Source organism: Nomia melanderi, chromosome 13 (genome assembly GCF_051020985.1).
Source record: "Nomia melanderi isolate GNS246 chromosome 13, iyNomMela1, whole genome shotgun sequence".
Taxonomy (NCBI): domain Eukaryota; kingdom Metazoa; phylum Arthropoda; class Insecta; order Hymenoptera; family Halictidae; genus Nomia; species Nomia melanderi.
This window is the reverse complement of record NC_135011.1, coordinates 12,556,848-12,580,552: the sequence shown is the minus strand read 5'-3', so window position 1 is coordinate 12,580,552 and position 23,705 is coordinate 12,556,848. Positions and strand designations below refer to the sequence as shown.

General features: G+C 30.0%; 1 protein-coding gene across 4 annotated transcripts in view; it reads right to left on the bottom strand.

Annotated features, from left to right (window-relative positions):
- Positions 1 to 23,705, bottom strand: part of Sol1 — a 1,346,934-nt gene that overhangs the window by 181,885 nt on the left and 1,141,344 nt on the right. For all 4 annotated transcript variants that reach the window (XR_004234727.2, XR_004234726.2, XR_012999919.1 and 1 more), the window contains exon 9: positions 10,645 to 10,831. Coding sequence is in view for 1 of the 4 variants with exons in the window: in XM_031973633.2 (XP_031829493.1) it covers positions 10,645 to 10,831 (187 nt within the window). In the remaining 3 variants the exon portion in view is untranslated. The remainder of the gene's footprint in view (positions 1 to 10,644; positions 10,832 to 23,705) is intronic.

The following is a 23,705-nucleotide window of genomic DNA, read 5'->3' as shown; positions in this document are numbered from 1 at the left end:
AAATATTACTTTGCACTTCTATAAACACGAAAGAACAATGTTGTTTTTATTTATATTTTTTTCCGCCGTATCTTAACCTTTTCAACTCTACTTAGACACAGAGTTTCATAATTTTTTAAATTTTTGGATTCGATACACTTCCTTGTTAGTGAGAAAAGTAAAATATTTATTTCATATCCGTTATGAAAATGTTTACAATGATGAATTTATACAAGTAATGATAGGTACGTACTTGAAGAATCTACATGTAAAAATGTTACTATGCGCAAAAAAGTACAACTATTGCACGAATGTGAAATACATAATAATTTTAAGGAAGCATTAATATTAAAACACAAAAAATAATTCTTGTATATTGTAAAAAAGACGTACTTATTCTCTTTACTAGAAGAATATTTCTTTATAATCAATATAAGACGATAAGAAAACTATGGCCTCTTTAAAAAGAAAACTTTGTATTCAGTAGAAATTTCGTTTTAGGAATTGTAATAAATATTTTACTGGACTATATTCCATTTAATACTGAAATAGAATTTAAATTCACTTTCGGCTCTAATCAGATAAAATTAGATATAACAGGTGGGGGACTTATTGTAATCCAAAGCATGTTCCGGTAATGTGACACTGAAAGGTGCACTCAGCATTAGCAGATGGAGGTGAAGAAGAAATGAAAAAAAACATGGTAGGTGAACGAGGACTTGAAGTAGTAATAGTACTGGGCCACGTTCTATGTGTAATGGAAAACTTTATCTAGTAATTCAATCAATATTAAAGTTTACAAAAATTATTTTCTGTTTACCTTTTTTATTATATTTAGTTAAGAATGAGACTAAAACACTTGAAAAGTGCTAAAATGATAATATATACTACACGTTATTGCATACAGTAAAATATATCTACATGGCATCAAATATTTGTTTTATTTAATGTTGATTCCTAACTGGTAAAGTAAGTCCTGTATAATCTCCCAATATTTTTTATTTAAACAGATATTTTCTGATATTTGTTTAAGAAAACACGTAAGTTTATATAAGGAATAACTAATATTACTAAAAAACAATGTTGAGAACACTTGAATTTTGGTTTCCATACAGAATCGAAAATCATTTGCAGTAATATTTTACATATTCTAGGAAATAAAAAAATGCAACTGTTAAAGATTTTAGGAATGATAGAGAAATGGTAAAATATGTACTTAAATGCAAGTATGTGATGGTAATTTTAACTTTTTAATTCGTTTACTTAAAATTCTTATTGACAACCCTTATAATTGAAATAATTTATCATACATATTTATGAACTATTGAAAAAAAAGAAAGTTTTCTATAATTCAATACTTATATTTTAGTGAATCTAAATAAAACAATTATGTATTCTAAAAGTGACAGAGGATAACGAACTAACGCGAATATAATAAAGTACTTGTGACTATCACTTATTTAATTGTTATATTTCGTCCTCATTTACTTTACCTACATGTTACATTTTTTTTACATTTATGAAATACTTGTTTAAAAATTCTTCTTGACAATTAAACGAACAGTTTGTATAAGACAAATATCAGTGCAGTATAATCGTTTGAAATTATAGAAGAAGATTTGTTACAGGTCACTTATTTCTTTATTACATTAATAAAATGACATAAAATTCTTAAATTAGGAATTTGAATATATATTTTCAAGTTACAGCTGTTTAAAAAATTTCTTCGACTTTAAATGTGTGAGCAGTCAACATGAATAAGATTATAGGTTATATTTTAAATAAAAAAATATACATACCTCTCATTTAAAATACATACGTATGTGAAAACAGACAAATCTGATATTTAAATGTACATAAAAATACATATTTGTTATTTAAATTTTTTATTTAGGAAATGATTATAAGTCCAACAAGAATGTACAATTTTCTTAAAAAGAATTTCACGATTTCGCGATATAATCGAAGGTTGAAGATTCGATTTAAGAAAAAGCTACGTTAACGGATATAGAATCTTATTAAGAACTCACATACAAAATTTCAAGTCAGATGTAAGCCGAGTGTTCACGCTGGCCATGAGGAGAAAAGTAGTTTCGAGAAAAATGTGTTCAAAAGTTTCAACAGAGCAAACGAGCTATCTGCTTCGTTTTGTTAAAAATATTATAACTTTGTTAAATCTTCGAATTTCTATAACAGACTTGTTTTAAAATACTATTGAGTCAAAGTATGTATAGAAATAATAGGTTTTTAAAATTTTCTCCCGCAATCGAATTGTGTCACGAAGGTAGTGTGCACCATCAATTTTCGACCAATTAAAACTCGAACAAAATATGGACAGAACGATTGTGAAAGACATTCAACGGGAGCAACGATATCGCACGATCATCCCTATGACAAGGGAAAATTGTTTAACTTGTTCACGCTTCAGCGATGTAGTTATTTGTCAAAAAAGCTTGATTGCTTTCATTTGCATCGACGAGATAGTGACAGGAATGGCTGTTATAACGAATATGAAAAAGAATCATAGGGATAATAATAATTTTTCAACTAAAATGTTTTTGATTATAAGTAGCTGAAATAATAATTATAAATGATTGAAAATTTGTTTCATTGTCCACAATTATTGTCAACGAAAGAAATTTATTTTGATTATTCATAAGAGTTATCAGCAAAGAAGTAGTATCAGCAGTAGTACATATTTGTAAACTGAACACCCTAGAATTTATTTATAATTGTCTTTTTCCTCCAGAGCCACAAAAACACAATTGCGATCCTAATTCATAATATTTTATTGCTTTGGTCGACTACAAAAATTTAGTTACAATAATGAGTAACCAAAATACAATTTCTCTCATCGATAACTTACAAATGACGAAAATAAATTCCTGTCATCAATAATAGTTACCAATATTTTTTCGCAAAATATAATTTATATTTTGTGACTAATACGCTGAACTTCGATAATACATGGGTTTCGGTTACTAATATTTTTCATGAAAATTGCTACTAATTGTACTCACGATTTTATGTTTATTAATTCAAGGAGAATAGGCCATGGGTTCTCGTAAAGTCATCTAACACGTGCCAGGAAGTTTCGAATGCAGTGCTAGGACCTTTTTTCTGCGAGCCACTTGTCGCCAGGGGCATGCTCATTCGCGCGCTCAAATAAGAGGCTAACGCGCCAAAATAATGTACTTACGCGTGTAACCCATTTGATCAATAACAAATCTATTTAGTTAAACCACCAATGGGAAAATTACTCAGTTCCAAGATTTCCGGAAGCTGCCGAAGACGCCCACACCTTTCTTTTTTGTCAGCGACGAGAGTTTTCTAGGAACTAGCCAGTCAGTCAGCAACGAAACTATAAGCTCAAGAGAATTTTTAATTTATGTTTATACATTCTGTTTATACATTCTGTATATTAATTTTAGCTACTAAGGTTACCACATAATCAAACTCCAAGCACCAGTTAACTATACAGTCCACTTTAGCACGTTGACTGCTACGGTGGCCATCGATGACCGGAGCTTCCAAATTACTTGAAAACAATTACAATAAGAGAATTGATATCGAATCAAAATATCTAGTAACATAAGCAGCTATATATAAAACATTAATATATATTTATAATACCATTTGTCTTTATTATAAAGGAATAAATATTACTATAACAAAACACTCGAAATTCCTGTGGCAGTCAACTGGTTAATTTTAATAAATAATCAAGTCATTTGGTGTTTACAATTGTTGTGATTACTGTTATTTTTGGTCGCTGGTCAGCGAGCAGCAGTCGCGTGGCGCGATCGGTCTGTGCACGCGTACGCAGACGGCAATTGTCACGATACATGGGACGCTTTAGAACCCATAAACACGCGCGCGCTTGCGGAATCGATCGCAACTGTCCGTTCCCGTGCTTTTCACAAGGACAAGCAGAATTCCAGGAACGTCCGATCCTCGTCGTCGGACAACGGAACGAACTCGTCGATCAATCGACACACTAATGGCGGAATTCGGGCACACCACTCGATCCACTCCGTGCAAATTGTATTTGAAGGTACGTCAAGCGGAGCTCAGGATCGCGGTTGCCAAATTCTACATTGCCTTTTGATGGCACGCCGAAGGTTTGGAAAATGGCACACGCATGGACTATCGATTCTTTCTTGTATTACCGGTTGCAACACCGTTAAATTAACGTTCGAGGGACGCTGTCGCCGCCGATTGTCCAGCAATCCCATAGTTTTTTCCTTCTATCCCGGAAATACTGCTCGCAGAGAGGAAAATAATTGTTCGATCGAAATGCTGGAATGGAAACCTGATCTTTCATTCGACGGACGCCTGATTTAACAATTGAGCTGTTCAAACTGACGAGCCATAAGCTCGGGTATTTGATAATGTCCGTTGTACGTGACATTTGGGATTTCTTTTAACACTTTCCCGTTAATATCAATGTTCGCAGCATTGCACTTTTTACACAAATCGTTTGAAAAATGGCACAATCTGTGTGGAGAAGTTCGTTAAAAAAGCTGTCGGACGAATGATAACACTGTTCTACAAAATTGAACTTTTTTTTTTGTTACAGGACGTTTAATGAGTGATTTTAATAGTATTTCTCAAAATCGAAATTCATTTTGAGAAAAACCTCAGTTTTCCAACTTTGAACATGTGGTGTGTTGTAATTATGATAATTTTTCAAACTTTTCTTGCACAGTATTATTCTGTGGATCTTTCTGAATACAACGATGTAAGTTTTAACGAAGTCATAAACATGCAAATATATTTAAACAATGCTAAAACGCAAAACAGCGATTTCGCAAGGTAGATGTATGCTCTATCATATGATGAAATTAGATTTTCTCCTAGACACTTGGTTTTTAAGAAAAATTGAAAAATATCTGCAAAAATCAGTGTGTTTCGGGTGCCGATTTACGTTTTAGCATAGTTTAAACATATTTAAATGTTTATGTCATTAAAATTATATCATTATATTCAGGAAAGTCCATGGAATAATACAGCGCAAGAAAAGTTTGAAAAATTTTCATAACTAAAATACAGCAAATGTTCAAAGTTGAAAAATTGAGATTTTCTTCAAAATTAATTTTCTCAAAAACTGTAGGTGATAGAGAAAACCGGATTGCATATTAGAATTCAACGTGAGAAGTATTATTAAGATCATTCATGAAATCTTGTGTAACAAAAATGACGTTGACTAGTTTAGTTAATATAATCGACGTAAAATGTTTGAGTGAATTTGACTGTGCATGAGTTGCGTGTGCTTTGAATTTTATCAATTTATAGTTGTATGTTGTATGTTATTCTGTGTTGTCAATTCGATCTGTATATTTATATATTTGGTTTATTAAATATTTGAAAATGTACATTACCCTGCGTAATTCTATCGAAAAACAATTACAATTTAAGGGTAGATATTTAAAAAAGGGTATGATCTGTTAAACTTTACCAAGAGTAATTAATTCTTTGCAGTACTCTGTTCAAATAGAATTGATTATAACTTACAATTCTGTCTGTACTTCTCTCAGTAAACTAATGTTGTTCTGCAGTAAATAATTCAGTGTATGATCAGTTAATTTATTTGAAAAATTGTAGAGAAAACAGTGATAAATAAATTCAATTAACATACTTTCAACGTAATATGCAAAATATCTTGTGAGTGGTAGTGCATCGAGGAATGCAGACATTTTAGGTAATGAAATAAGTGAGAAGCATATAATTGAATTCTCATTTTCGAGAAAATCGAAATTAAAAGTTTGGAAACTACATGTGTAATTGAAAAATGCATTAACTCGTTGGAATGCGGATTAAAACGAGAGAAATTTATTTTACATGGTATCTCATTTTTGAAGAATTTCAATTTGAACATGTTTAACAAGGAAAGGCATTGAAGCAAAAAAAAACAGTATAAATGGAAAATACGTTGTGAGCCGTAGACCTTACATGTCTATAAAATTGCAAAATAAAATTTTTCAAAATTTTAAATTTGAATTTGGAATTTCGAAAATCTTATTTTCTTATTTGATATATGTGAAGAGACAATGTATTTTTCAAAATAATCCACGGGAAAGAAACATTTGCATTTTTTTAAAGGAGTGGTTTTATCCCTTCAAAGTTAAATTCAGTACGAAAGAAGATTGCAATGTATTACGCTTGACTTACTCTACTTACAAACATTCATAATTTTTTTAACTTTCGGGTTCGATACCTTCCCTTGTAAGCTAGTATTTGTTAAAAACAGTATTTCAAATAAAAAAATCCTATTTTAATATTTGTATTTAATCATAGATTGGTCAAATGTATATATGCTTAGACACTTGTAGCGCTTCAAACAATTTTCCAGTATTTTGAAACGTTGTATTAGTTATACCGTTTTTTAAGTAATCCCGAGGATTTTCTGTGGGATAAACGAGGTGAATTTTAGAATGGATATATAATGACATTTATGTCACTATGAGTTTGCCAATTTTGCAAAACACGTGAGATGTGTTTCGGATCATTATCACGGTGACATATCCAATTACCATTCGCAATTTGCTTTCTGAACAAAATAATACATCAATGTACTCTTCTTCATCTACTTTTATATCTTTTAAACGATAATAACAAGGATACAGAAGAATTTATTTTTTTCTTTCTGTCAACAAACCTATGTAACTCCACTAAGTAGGAAGAAATTTCAATTTGTTTTTATTATTAACGTACAGAGTGGATTAATTGACTAACGGAATGAATTACTTTTTCTTCATTTAGAATAAGTTAGTGTTCGTTTCATGTCTGGGTGTATCTACAGGCAACTAGAAAAATTGGAATACAGTATATAAGTGTTTGAGATGAAAAAGTCGCGTGTGAAATTTATTAGTATATGAATTTAGAATGCTATATTAATTAAAATCAACTGCAGATGTCTTTACATATAAATTTGCATTTTGATAGGCTAACTGATGAACTGTAGAATTGAAAAAAATTTACCTTTTTCATTAAGGAGGAATTCTTGTGTAACAGGCTCAATAAATTGCTTTTTTTCATAAATCACTAATGCTTCAGTAATATTCTCTTAAATTTTGAAAGTCAAATTCTGAAAGATAAAGAAGTTACAGCATGTTTAGCAGTACCTAAACATGCTCACTATTTACTAAGTACGTTTACAAAACGTTAAATCATTGTATCTCGAAACTGTTTTTCAAACTCGTACACATGGTACCTAAAAAAATAATTTGACCAATCGACTTGTAACAAAGTACATTTTAATCAGTAGACATTTCTCCAGATATTGAATGTATGATCATTATTTTTTTTCCATTTTAATAATGTTTTTTACTATACGAGCTTAAATTTTTTACCCAAAAAGTACATTTTTTTCAAACATCGTAATTCTTTTATTTTCCATATATTTCTTCCAAAAATGGGCTCAGTCCCGGTACAAATTATTTAACTATAAGAATGCACCTAATTTTTTCCACGCTAATGATTATGGCAGATGCTACACTGTACACCTATAATGGTTACATCGTTGAAGAGGATTACAAGATTTTCACAATACTATATAAATAATAACAATAATTGAATATACAAAAATTTGTTTAACATCCCAAAAATTCCTGTTAATTACTTCAAACAGGTTAGCCCATATTATCAATACTCAGTCCAAGAAGTGTGTGATTCTGAAAATAAAACTCAAACTTTATTCTAATGTTTATGAACGTAATAAAATTGTTCTACATTCTACACTGTTCGAGCATTCAAGCTTTAAAGGTAAAGCAACAATGATATGAATACAACAGTTTCTAATAAATTTTTATACAATTAACAATCAATATTTAAAAATTAAATTGCAGTAATATTATTTTAAATATGGGTTCAAGCAATATGGCATTCATTAAATATCAGCATAATTGCAATCAATTTATTGATTGGAATAATGAACTGAAAAGAGTTTTGATTGATTCATTACAGTTCGAATGATTTGTCGAACGAATTTTTATTCACTTGATGTATCTGTGCAACACTGTTAAGTGGGTCACTGCGAAAAATGACGTTTCTGACAAACAAAATGAATGGCAATTTCGATTTAATGTTACCACGTGAAAGGAAACCACGTGAAATCATTACGAAAAATAATTAAGTCAATTCCATTAAGAATTTTGCAGTGATGCAAGCATAAGTGGACATTTTTTGCATTTGAGATGCAGGTTTTCAAGGATGGGAAGGATGTTGTTTATAGAAGTGGCGCGTATAAAAACTAGGTCAGAGGCAAGAATTATCACTGCAGTTCTTCAGCACGTTGTGGCCCACGTATATCACGTATATCATCAAGAATTAATTACAAGAAGCTGGAGAAAAATCACAGTGTGTACTTTCTTTACGAAGTTCATTTATCACTGAAACCGTGTATTGCTTCACTAATGTTCTTAATTGAATTTTAAGATGCACATCAATTAAGTTTTTAACTGCTTTTCTTCTTTCGTTCAAATATGAATCAGATACTTATTTTCCAATTACGTATATTAATGTAAGGAACACTTTTTTTTAAAGAATTCTTCAACTTTCAAAACTAGAATATTTTAAACTTCTTACTAGAGTTTCTCCAATTTTTGAAAATTTAGTAAATTACATTTTTCTTTATTTCGCATTTTACAAATGTATACGTTATAATAATAATCATAATCATGTAAACAGGGTACTGGAATAACACATTAAAGATAAAACTATTACTATACAAATTTATATTGCTGTCTTCCCTTTTTTGTTAAACTAGTAACCCGATTTTAAATACTCCCATTTATATTTATAATAGATAGTTTAGATCAGGAATCATAATTATGTGTATAGAACAGAACTCACACCAAAAACAAACGAAAAAGTGTTTTGCTGCACCGATATTTGTACAGAACCTTGTGCTCCTAATTAGTTTTCAAATGGTGAAAATTATTGTGACCAAATTGTACTTTTTCTACAATTGTATTATAATCGAGCAAGTAAAGTACAATAATGTATGAACTATAACAACACATATTTTCAATTTATTTATATTTATAATTTATAACACGACGAAATTAATGATGCAGAAACTGAATTTTTATTAATGAAGTGTTTTACAAATGCAATGTGATTCACGCAAATAAAGATATATTAAAAAAAAACTCGAATCGTTTTACTTACAAAAGATATGCGACTTTTTATTTAAAACGGTGAATAATGCAGACCACCTTAAAAATTTATGTAGATTTATTTCAATGTATAATATTTATAATACATTGATTATTATGTTTATTTATGGGTTTATAATTGATTTATTTATATTTATTTAATAATCAAAATTTATTTCATTTTAATACATGATTTCAAATATTTATTTTACTTATTATTATCAGAGATGTTTGAGAAATGATTAACTGAACTCTGAATAATTATGCACATATTGATTTTTATGTACCAATGTATGGGAATTGAAATGAAAAGAGAAATTGATTTTCTTCGCTAAAGCACCAATTTTAAGTTGATTCAGTTTCGAACCAAATTGTCTATTAACGATACGTACCTATAACTAAACGTATCGACACTTTAACTTCCGATCATATCTTTAGGAAGGGAATATATTTAACGTTTAAACTACCGTACCAGTCAAAATGACTGATTTTGATTTTATTGTTTCACAATTATTGATATCTTGAAAGCATTGAATATTCGAAATGAGCTTGAAAAAAATAGCTTCACTTGAATACTATAATGAATGTCTGAAGAAACTAGAAATAATCTATTGTTATAATTTTTATAGGGATTACATATTAATCGTATTAAATGCTCGATAGTTCCATTGTTAATATATATTTAAAATATTTTTTTAGTTTAGTGTTAAATAGCACCACCTAATCCACGATTTACACAGTAGATTGGTTCTCTGAACATGCCCTGTAAATTGAAGTTGTGCAATTCGAGTCCACAATTCACATTGTAAATGTGAAACAGTATTATTTATTTTTTTGTAAAATATAAAAAGTGTAAACATATTTTTAAATATAAATTCATTAATTCAACAAGATTGCATATATAATTGTCAAAACAGACAAAAAATAATGTAATTTTTGCATTTGTTTGACCTGACCGTGTTAAAGTGAAATATTACTCCAGTGAAATATAACTGTTAAATATTACTCAATTCCTTTGAATATAAATGAAATATTATTCTTCTGTTATCAATTATTATATTGTATGGCAAACATAGACACAGAATACGCATAGAATTAGTCTCTTTTTTCAACAAATTATTATTGACTAAGTTGTCGTATCGATCACAGCTGAAAGATAAATCATAAAACAAGGGATTAAATCGAAACCGTGCAATTCGAATACCGTGTAAATCGAGGGCTAAGTGTACATTAACACGTTCAGCGCCACGAAAATTTTGAACGTTTTATACATGATTTATTTCTTCGTAGCAAAGATACATAGGAACAATTATTAATTATTTGACATCAGAATTTTTACATTACACTATTGTTATCTTATTTATGTTGTTAAATATTTTTAGTTGTCAACAGTCATCTTACATGTTGTCATTTTATTCAAGCAGTTCAGAAGCGTCGGCCATTGGTGACCGACACAGCATTTAACGCGTTAAAAGGATTTATACGAAATAACGGATAAAATACTTACTCGTTCGGTTGATCGGGCGTATGATACAAATTTAAATCCTGGAAAATCACTTGGACCCGTTCTTTGCCGCGTCCCTTGAAGTCATATGTACAGTGCGTTCTGGATGGATAAGGATTTGGATATCCTGGCGACGTGACTATCCCAGTTTTCGTCGTGTCACTGCTGAAGACCATGTCGCACAGTGACGCTGCAACGAAAAGATAATAAAATAGAAGGAGGAGGATACAGTGACATGTACGAATAAAAAATAAAAAACTGCGAGTTAACAAGAATAGTTAATTAACGCTCGAACAGTGAAAAAGCCGTACCCAATTAAATCGCAACAGGCGTACCCCTTGTTAGTACGTACACTTCCCGAGCCGAAGATAAATCGTTTCGATTCTTTCAGTTTTTCAATTTAGTTGCATACGTGTTGTGTTAGTGGTAGACTTTGCAATAATTCTATTACCTTCAAGTTACTTTTATTGTTTTGTCCAGGGTCTTTGTATTAGTAATTATGTGCCTATATACAATTTCACAATAGTACAAAAAATACCGAAAATAATTGTGAATCAATTTTATAAAATTCTTTCTCTATGCACGTTCTCATTTCTAATTCATTTCAAAATTTATAAATACGAAGCGCATTCGGAATGGCAGAAACGATTGTAATGGACATATGTCAAAATTAAAAGTATGTTCTACAACAAAATATTATATAGTATAGTATTTTTTCATATAATCTTCATTTGTAATTATATATTTATTCTTATTAATATATCTAAATTAAACATCATTTTATTGATCTTAATTCCTTATTATTTCGAAACATTTTTTATGATGTTTCTTTTTCTTACTAAATACTTTTATTAAATATTTCTGAGAATATGTTGCCGAATTGCAAATCATACGTCGTACATACAATCATTATCACTCAAAGTTGTGCACATGAATAATTATAGGATTTCTTCTACGAAATGATCATATTATGTAGCTAAAAGGAATAAGAAGAATAATTAAAACGGAATTTAACTGAAATTTTTATATTTTGTAGAATAATTGCTTTTAAAGGATTTTAAATTCATGAAAGCTAAAATTCTTTGGAGATATTGTTCTACCCTGTTTGTAACGAATTTCTCAACTGTCGTTTATCTTCGAGAAATATGTTTTGAATTACTTACTCACAATAATTTTTTTCCTAATCGTCTAGTGATTTATTAATTAATTTAATTTACTGATTATTTTTGCAATCTTATTATAACTACAAACCAATTTTTAAATTTGAATTATAATAATAAATCAACGTTTCTAATTATACAAAACACTCGGATAAAGAAAGCAGTAAACGGCAGTCGACTATTAAACATAAGAATATTGGATCCTCCAGGAATTATTGCAGTTTTAATAACCAGTACGATATTTAACCCTCTATTGCATTAATTTTTATGAGGAGTTAAACAAAAATATGGCTATTGTTCTATTTAAATGTTGGTGTGGTAATGAAATAGGTAAGAAAATCATAAAAAATGTTATTTATTGCATTTTATGACTATTCCTATGTGAGAACTTCATACATATACAGGATCGAAATGAAACAAAATGTAAATTTTTTGGTGTATTAAACTATAAAACATCTAAAATTAATACAATAGAAAGTTAATGACTAATAATTTTGGTATGTTACTTCTCAGTGCGTTTACTTAATATATTAATTAATAATTTTATCTTAAGTATATAATCGAAATAATTTTTAAACAAAAAACTTGCAAATATATAAATACAGGATCTTAAGTACCATCCACCCAAAATATTTTTGCAAATGTTATTGCGATTAGATGTTCTTATTAAAAAATGCGATATATGTGTCTCATAAGGGTATATAACATGTTCGTTCCCTAAATCTTGTATTATTAAATAATAAATTTTATTAATAAGTGTTATTAAATAACAAATAATGTATCTAAATGTTGGTGGTCACCAATCACTTTACTGTTAGTGTGAACATCTTAAAATAAACTCAAACAAAAAGGAAATAACAAGTTCATATGTCGTAGATAGATCTCAATTGCGAAAACACCTGTCGACGTAAAAAATTGTCACACTATGGCCGGGATGCGGAATGACGCGTTCAACATTCTCTAGCTCGATGTATATCCGACTGAACTTGTTGAATCCGTCAAAGGAAACGATGCGTCACGTCTCTATAATATAATTCAGCATCTACTGTATGACTTTCAGGTATGGAGGAAGTGATATTTTCATCCTTCTGTACGTTTATGAAACTTCGTACACAAGTTAGTCAATGTCGTCGAGTTACGAAGTTCGGTTTCCAACAAAGTTAAATTTTAACCCATTATCCTACGACTTATTTCTTAGCCATGATCGATGTAACTATTTCGTCGTTAATAATTTATCCAAATCTACGTTTACATTAAATGTTAACGATTAATAGTAGAAAACGAATATTTAATTTACACTTAAAAAATGTAGAATTAAGATCAGATTTCTCGAATTCAGTTTGAAATTTTCGTCACAACGCTTTCAAATTTCTTGAAAACGATTACAATAAAAAAATTGATGCTGAATGAAAATATTTACTCACATAAGTAACGAAATAATAGTATAACTTGAGAACTATGATACCAACTCGTTAATAATTTATTCTAATACCATTTACCTTTGTTACGAAAGAATAATATTACACCAAACGCGCGAAATTCTCCTGGCAATCACAGTGTTGAATTATGTGAAATAAATATCTATTTTTTAAATAAAAATTGTAAGTTATTATACTATTAAAAAATATAAATTAAATTAATAAAACTATACTACATGCACGTGTATTATCTACAATATTAACAATCATATACACTTACAGTAGGAAACTTGTTGCGTTAATTATGTGTTGTCATGTATTAGAAATTAATAAATAAAAGAAATTTGTCGTGTATAATAATAAACACCCTCCAATATTTCTTGAACAAATTTCAGAGCAAATTACTTAATCTAAAAAGGTATAGTTTTTTAAATGATATTTTAGAAGAAGCTAATTTATAGCAGTAACATAAACTTATTTCACTCTGTATAAATAATATCCCAGGTCTTTTATTTTGTAACTGCACATAGCATTGATTGGTTTAATCTAATTTTACAACTATGAATTTATGTAGCCCTTGTAAACGAGCATAGTTACGCTTCAGGATATGGAATATCCAATACTGATGAATTTAAGCAAACATAGTACCTATCATTACACTTATAATCCTGATAACAGCTCTAACTGCAATTTTGGTAATAATTACGATAACAAGGAAATCTTACCATTGACTGACTGCCTATTCACGGATCTTGAGATAGAGCAAATTCAAATCTAACTGTAATTTATATCTGCCACTATCAATCCTAGAACACTTGGATGCTTTCAAGCGTAGTAATTAATCACTTCATATTCTACTACACATCAGCACTGTGTAACTCATTGTGAATCAATTTCAATTGGAAATACATGGAATTTTTGCTCCCAATGTACTGTTCAATTAGTTAATCCATTATTCAAATGACTAGCAATAAGCAATTGTGACAATAACTGACTTGTCATTATCCAAACTGCAAATTATAATACGGTGAAAATTTGATTTATAGCAACACTCAACGGGACTAGGAAGTTGCAATTATGAAGAGGTAGAATCGAATCAACCCCAAGAAACGAAGAGTTTAGCATGGTGGACGTAGAAAAAGATAACGCGAGTGACGGAAAAAGAAAGATTGAAAATTGAAGCATTCGGCAATATGAACCCTTTTAGTGCCGGACGACGATATGTTGTCGTTCGCAACACTTGCGAAAAGTTAATGCGCATCCAATAGCGCCTTACTATTCGCATTGCGGGAGAACTCTACCTCAAAATAAATTTATAAAACGTTATAAATGGTTTAATTTCATTGCAAGAATTTTTTTTGAATTATGTAAATATCATTTTTAGTTTGGTTTTTATGAGCTTTCTCTAAAACCTTAGTAAATTCGTCCGATTATCTTCGCACAGGCACCCATTTTTCGCTCGGCACTAAAAGGGTTAAAGGCTGATAATGAGCTTGAGACTTTTAACCCAAAATTAAACTTTTTCATTTCTGACTTTTGATAAATGAAACTTTCACCAACATGTTTTTTATGTTTGTCTGATTAAAATTACACCAAACACGATAGAATTACGATCATAATTGCTTGTATAATAAGCGACTGAAGTTTCGGATGTAGAAAACGACTGCGAATAGAAAAGAAAGAGATCTTGAAATCGTCGAGTCCGATAATAGTTGGATCATGTAACACCCTTCTACCGCGATCGATTGTAGAGCACTATGGTATGTTAAAGGGAACCTGGCGGGGATGTGGCGGGGATGACGACGTTGCAATTATGAAGAGTTCTCCGATGTTGCAATTATCCAATGTTCACTGTACCCCATAAAATAGTACCAAACATGTAAAGACTAATGTGAATATTACAAAGTAGCGGTATCTGTTTTGTAATTTTCTAAAAAATTCAATATCTATTCGACATTTTAGAAAAGTATCGATATTCATTTGATACTTTACAAGAAGAAGGGTCAGATGACTCAACGGCAAGGAATGCAGTTGCTTGATTTGTTGTAACGGTAACGAGAAATCTTCGAAAGTGAATTTTGATACTATCGATAGTATCAATATCAGTGCCTCCATTACCTGCAGTCTATTATTATCTGATAATTGTTTCCATTATCTGTTCTCTTAGACTAACGCATTTTTAAAAAGAGTGATAAGTAAGAATACCTGTTATTGGTAAATGAGTAGTATCAGTACTAAATCTATGTTACGAGAATTAATACATTTGCGATCAGCAAATTTTTCACTTTCCTAATGCTCATTACCGATGAAAATGAAGAGAATCCTAAACGAATTGCCGCAAATTTCTGACGTTAACACAGAGACAGAAGTTAAAAAATTCGTTTTGAAATATTAGTCTCGCAACGATTTGATAAAGTAAAAATAAAAATATTTTGAAAGTTATATATTTAACAAATAATAATCTTTAACCAGTATTGACGATGATGCATTGAAGATTTTAGTATATCGCACCTCATCCGTATCAAACAATTAAAACAGTTAAAACTAAAATTATTCAGAGAAAGCAGTGAGTAGTTGAAAATGATCAACCTTAAGCCAAAATTCAAAGACATCTTTCGCAGAAAGTCGATTCTTTTATGTGTACTATGGAATTGTAAATGAATAATTCATTATAAGTTGTTGCAACACTGTAAAACAATTACAGAAGTATTGCATGTTGAACGATTGACAAGTGTTCAAGGAAAAAACCAGCACTTGTAAATAATAAGAGCGTTATACTTTTCCAAAATAAGACTTGTAGGTTACATATGGAAAACATCGGCTAACATAAAATTTTGATTATAAAATGTTTCAATTTATTACGACCTCCGTATTCACAGAATTTAGTCTCTATAGATTATTATTTATTTTCTTCTCCTTTCCACTTTCCTCTCTACTAAAAATTAACTATGGAATACTGATAGAATTATGTAGCGTAAAATGAATTATGAAATATTTAATAAATCATATATTTAAATGCACAGACCGAATTGACGGAATAGAATAACATACGACATACAACCATAAATCGATAAAATACAAAGCACATGCAACTCACGCACACACCAAATTCATTCGGAACACTTCACATCGATTACATTAACACTAAAAATAGCAAACGGTTCAAAATAAGTTATTCTTGATTTCTTCTTCTTGTAATTATTAAAAAGGTAACAGATGTTTCTCTGAGAAGTTATTAGAGAAATTGATGTAGCAATGCGCAAACTGAATTGAATATCAATTAAAGTTTAAATAGACGCACTCTTAAAATTTCTATAGAGGAATTTCAAAAAGTCAATTTAACTACTCGGAAGTGTTAGCGTTAATTGTCATTCGTCCAACAAGTACTTTAACAAACAGTTTTTTCTTTCTGTATACATGAAGAACTGACAATCAATCATATAAATGCGATATTGTAATTTTTTTAAACCTGTACTATAGTTAGAGCTGAAAACATAAATTATTTATAATTTAATCATTGATCAGAGAAATGTTAAATTCACTCAGAATACTAATATTACAATTTTTCTTAAATTTTATGTATTATGATGAAATATATTGTATGTGTCGTTTCTAAATAGCTTTCGTAATAAATATATCTGCTAGTTAAACACTAACTTCATCAATTTTCTGGAAATAAAATTTTTTTCGCACGTTCTAATCTTTCCTGTAACCTTTCAGTTAACTATTACATTTAAAATTCTCGAAAATGCTTGCAAAATTGTATTTCATAGTTTGTTTCGAATCGTCAAGCACAGTTTCAATTAGCCCATGCGATGTTAATTACCAAACACAAAGAGTATTAATTTATTGTTCGTCTGGTTCATTGAATTGTTTGTGTAATTAGTTACTTGCCATATGACGCGTAAAATGTAGACACTTCAAAGGCGAACACGACGCATATGGTGATCGTTACGTAGGCGGATGTAAAATTACGAACTCTCTCATATTTAATATTGCGGACTTGACCGAAAGCTTTCCGGACTGACATGCATTTTGTGATAATGGAATATGATCGTTATTAATGGAATATGGATTAAATGAACTGACGAAAAAGGGAAACTTTCAGTCGTGTTCATTTTTTTGCTATTTAATTTCATGCAGCTAATGCTGCATGAACTTCTAGATTTTTAGTGATTTTTTTAAAAAGCGGTTCTAAAATTATACGTTAGATTGTTTCATAAGTTTCCATTTCGTACATGTTCATAAGTGAACCAAATACAATATGTAGATACAAGAATATATTTTATTAATGACATACCACGTAAAAAATAAATTGGAAGTGACAATTGAATTTTTTACGTAATTAGCTTCATTTTCAGAAAGATTATTTATCATTGATATCTACGTTAATTCAAAGTAAAAATTTCTTAAATTGTTTATTTATTTTGCATGAATCACGCATAGTGACTTTATAAAATTTTGCAGAGTATTATACAATAGAATCCTTCATAAGGCGCGTGATAAGACTCTTTTACGAAACGGTAAAATTTAAATCCAAGATTTTCGTCTGCCGAAAATGCCTTGCCATCGTTAAATTTCTCCTTCGCGTTCCACACCCTCTACTTTCAAATATAGACACTAAGGGTGAAAGATGTACCTTCGTAAATTAAAAGTTCTCATTAGCTTTTTACATGCACCCTATTTCGCACTCTCTTGCGAAAGTATTTTGAATAGTCAACTTCTGAAATTTTCTTAAGAATGTGGAAACGCTAATGAGAGATCGCAGCTAGCCATAATACAAGTGAGAGTTAGTTTCAAGAAATAGAAATTTACTTTACATTTTGAAGAATAGAAGAGAAGTCGTAAAATTTCCCTAAAATCATGTCGTGATATTCTATTTTGTTTTTAATTAGAGTTCTTATTGAAAAAATTCCTAATTATCCTTTAAAACTAAAGGAGGTCTTTCGAGTTTTAGTATCATTGACATTATCAGCACACAATTGCAAACTATGTTCTGCTACAGCTTGTAGTCATCCTCCGATAAAATCGTTTAACTTCACTATTCCACAGAGATAAATAACCAAATAGTATTCTCTGAAATATTAATAATACCTAAATATTTCCAGGTTTAAGATTCTAATAATATTACTTTGGAAATAAAATGAAATGGAAGGTATTCTCTTATTAGTTTTGAATCTTTTATATCCATTATACTAATGGATATTGTCAATCACGTAGGAAACTATCTACAATGTCTCGTTAAAAAGGACTAGCATGATTAGAAAGATAGTCATTAATACTCTAAAGACAGCAGAAATATGAAAGTCCAATAGTATCAGGACTGACAGTGAGTGCATGTAATAAAGCTACTGAAACAAACAAAAGGTTTTATAATTTTATCTATCAAATAATAAAACCTACATAACATAAATAACGACTATAGGACGACAGTAATGAAGAAAATAATAAATATAATTAAAGAGAATCATTTATCCAATACCATATTAGATAGCCTGTAGCACTGGAACTACCAAACAGGTCAAAATGACCCATCTCTCATTTATTGTTTCATAATAATTGAAAGCATATAACTGCTTCTTCAAGTAATCATTAAAATAGTTGATTTATTAATATACAAATTAAAATATAACTTAACTAACATCTTAATAAACGCACTTCTATGGTTTCTATAAAACAATGTTTAAAAATCAGTTCAACTGCACGGTAGTTCTAGTGTTAAGGGTTAAGAATCAGTGTCAAAATTTTATAATTTTCCACATGAAAACTAAACAAATGAACTACTACTTAACCTGTATAATACATGGTTTGCTCACTTTAGCATTTTTTTTCATTCTTTTGCTCCAGAAGATTATGCATCCCAACCATTTTCTCCCTACAACATAAGGGGCGACTACAATATAGATGCATTCCGTTAAGAAAGCATCTACGTGCTACGTCCTTAACACTAAAACTATCGAGCAATTAAATTGAATTTTTGAAATTTCCCTGTAAATACTTCAAGAGTGCATGCATTAAGACTTTAGTAGATTCACATTTCAGTTTGCGTATTGTTAAATCAATTTCGTGAATAATTTCTCAGAGAAGCATCTGTTATCTTTTTAATAATTGCAAAATGAAGAAATCAGGAATGGGTTATTTTGATCCATCTGGTAGTTTTAGTGTTAAATACTGATAAAATAATTTACCGAATGTACATTCTAGACAAATTGTAAAGTGCATTGGATATATTAAAGAAAGAATTCCTTTTTACTGACTTAACATTATAATACATTTTTCTTTGTGGTATAATATCGATATTACATTCAAATGTTTTCATTTAAGTAAACAATTATTACACGAGGGATATTTTGCTTATTACGGTAACATATAGACGAAAATACATTGATAGAAATTTCTGAAGGGGTAATAAAAAAATCATGACACTAAGGATTAAAGTATTATACTTGCTATATCGAATTCGCCTTTGAAAGGCATATCTACACATATAGCACTTTGAAATGTTTTTTTTGCGGCCCACTGACTTGTACGACAAAGAAATTTATAAAATTATTTAGCGATCTATAGGGACCGCGGCCTGTGAACTCATGGGAGACTCTGGTAGCGGGACCTAGCCGCAGCCATAACAGTTAATGTGTTAAAAATAAATACATATATTATGCCAAAAACCTCAACAATAAGAAGTGTGTAATACAGGGCTTTAGGAAGCTCGATTCCTTTAATGCCAAAATTCTGTAGACAGTTGTCTCTTGACATGAAATAAGCTTTTGCGCAAAAAAATTTACGACATCGTGTGCTTCATCCAGTAAATACACTCTTTCGTCGGAACGGTATAGTGTGCTCGTAAAATAGATCTGAGAAAAGCGGTTTCTGTTGATGTCATAGAACAGAGGGCTATATTCATCGTTTCATTCTATCTTAAGGAGATAATACTTCTAATCAGCAAATCTAAATTATAATTTATCCACTGATAGAAATATTACCATTGATTAGAAGTATTATCTCCTTACAATAGAATGGAACCGTGAATACAGTCCTCTGTTCTATGGCATCAACAGAAACCGCAAACCACAGGAATATGTAAAATTTATTAAAATTTATAATGTTTTTATGGTTAAAGCCTTTGTCTACGTATAAATAATAGGCTCCAGCATTTAAGTGAAGCGTAGAGACAGAAACCGCTTTTAGGATCCAAGTTTTAAAATAATGTCAGTTAGAGATAGAAACATATTCACTCGAACGATATAGGGAAAATAAACGTTTCTGTCCGTGGAATGTGTACCATCATAGTATCGTGTCAATGAAAATTCGAACGCCCCTCTGGTGATATTATATTTGTTGACGGCTAGTAAACTTTGCGGACACGAGTTTCATAGGTATTCAATTATTTTCCATTTAAAGATAGAAATATTGAGTATAACAGCAATATGTTCGAAACAGGATTTTGACGAAAAAACATTTATAAAGGAAATTCTGTGAATATGAACTTTTTCGTGCCATGTTTATCTGTCGCTTAAAACCTATGCTTCCAAAATTAAAAAAATGAAACTATAGCTTCCAAATTCTAATATTAGAATAATAAATAAAGTAAATGATAAATTAGTAAATTATTAGCTATACTGTAATAACTATAATTATTGTGAAATTTTTTTACAACTTTTTTGTCCGATATTTTATACAATAATCTCTTTTCTAACACAAATATGGTATGCAGGGTGTAACTAAATTGTTGCGCACAAACGATACGGCGTGTATACCTCACTAAACTGAGTAAAAAAATCCCAGTGAACATGGGTCCAAAACTCAATAGTTTCGGAGGTAAAAATAGGTTTAATTTTTAAAAAATGCATGAGAACCAAATCAAGAACACCGAATTATCTTGAAAAGTATCAGTGATAGAAACAAATGTGTCAAACAAAAGTTACAGGGTATGAAGTATTACATGTTAAGGTGGAAGGTATTTGACCGTGAGGTGACCTTGTAACGTCCTGCTGAGGTCACGTCATAGTTTTTAAATAGAACCCTATATTTTCTATTTCATATTTTTGAAAAGGTGAAATATATATCATCTTCTTTTTTTTGCGTAGAATACAATACTGTAGTTACCTTGTTCAATTTTTTAATCGAACCGTAAAAAAATGCTTCAAACGTTCATGTAACATTAAAACTTATTCCCTGAATATCTCTCCAATGCTTTTAATCATAAAATAACTCGTGCACTGGTCTGCAGTCGATCTCAAACTACATCGAACACTTATTAGAAACATGTTATGTGATATCAACTCAATACGAGCTCTTTGTCTATGAAAAACATTACTCTCTCGTTTTGCCTGACCGGTACATGGCATAGTAAATATTCAAAAACGAATTATAAATATTGTTAATATATGTTTTACCCTACTTTCTCCTATCATTCTATACAAAATGATTAATAAATAAAATTAGTGCACACATCGGGGTAAAATATGTAAAAACAGAATTCTTGGTCCAAGATGTTAGAAAGGTATATACAGATCGATATATATCGACGTATTTAACAGATTGTATTTTATTTATAGTTCGGGTAAGGATTTTGTTATTGCGATATACTCATATGACAGCTTGTTTGTTTACAGTGTCTTGTGGATATTGTTACTTTTGCGTTTTGTGTATTTAATAAAAATGTTATTATTCCAGCGCAAGAGGTTAACAAAACTTTGAATTACCTTCACTATGTGATATATTGCATCTGGAACAATATCATCAATTCTTGGATCCTTCCATTCTCAACATTCTTTTCTCTCTTAATCCTGTTATTCATTAGTTCCGTCCGTTTGTTTCTCTGTTTTGTGTCATTCCATTAATGCGCTCTGGAGCAAAAGGAATGCGTTTGGAAATCAGCCCGAGAAAAATCACACTTTTAAAGAAACTGTCGCTAGGAGGTTCTTTAATGCCTGAAAGCCGGGAGATGCGATATGACAAGGATTTACTGCGTGGAAACTGAAAGGGTGAAGCGATACGGACGATGGCTCATGAATGTTGCATGAGTGTTTGGATCACTGTGCTACGAGCATACATGTATCTTGATATCGTACTCTGGATTATTAGCATATCGGAAATATTGTTTTTACTCATGTGCTGCTCTTTAAACTGATTCCACTCGTTTTTCTGTTCTTTCGAGTGACTCGTGACACTTTGAATAAGAATGTCGCGTTACCGAGTATTTGTATAGATGCACTCCATATTTATTTCGCATCGAGCGTTTCGCAATTATGTACTTATTTAGCTGCGTCTTGCTATTATCAACTGTTTTACAAGGTGAACGTTTTACAAGGAAAACACGTTTTCGTTTAGAAGAAAACTTAGGTTTTTTAATAGAAAATATGTAAATGGGTGAGACAATTTTATATATTTCAAGTTAGTTGTGCATAGATCTGGAAAACTGATAAAATTGTTAACCCCTTGTCCGACAATATATTTTTCAACTATGATCAATACAATAATTTTACTATGTAGTAATAATTTATTGAAAAAAATTTGGATGTATATTTTACATCGATGTTTTCCCTACAATATAATAATTGATAACAGAAGAATAACATTTAATTTGAATTCAAAGAAATTGAGTAATATTTGTCTGTTAAGTTCTATTTAAAATCCTCACCATGAGCCTCACACGTGATTGTGAGGCAAGGAGTTAATATACGTTTAATTAAAATTATAGGTTCAAATTATTTTATTTTTCTCTTGGTGAAATGAGATACTTCTTTTTTAATCAAAATTTTACGATAGAAATCTGTTTGCCTAATAAGAAGAACAAGTAATATAACTCTTGTGATGTAATAAAATAGTTTCAATCATTACCGTTCTAAAATCCATTAAATTAGTCCGAAGTAGACAAGACAAAAACGATGTTGCTGAAATAGAGAATAGGAAAGTCAGTATTATAGTAAAAACCTTCAATAATCAATTAAAGATAAAGAATAGTATACAACTTTGCAACTTTTGTACATAAGTAGATATTTTAATACTGATGATGTTAAATTTTCACGGGTATTACTACTTTCTCGGGTATCTCAATTATGTGATTTTATCCATTAAAACATAATTTTTTCGAAAATGAAATAATAGAAGAAAGTTGATTGCATAATTTTTGTTTATTTTTACGTAAAGAATCATCTACTTATTTGGTTATATTACACTGTCGGCAGAAATTGGTCTGTAATATTTAAAAATTAAATATACATAAAATATTTTTTGAGATTAAAACTAAATGTATTATGATAAGGAAAGCAGTCCTTCCTGTTTTTTACTTTCGTTATTTGTTATTTATGAGTTGTAAAAGGATGTAACCTTTCGTGTTATAAAAGGCTATTTCATTTATATGTCCTTATTATTTATTAAATTTATATATATTTAGCTAATATATAGAGTTATTCCGCTGTTCAATCTATTTGTAACATTTACATTTCTTAATTTCTTGCGAAGTAGTATTATTATACGCGGA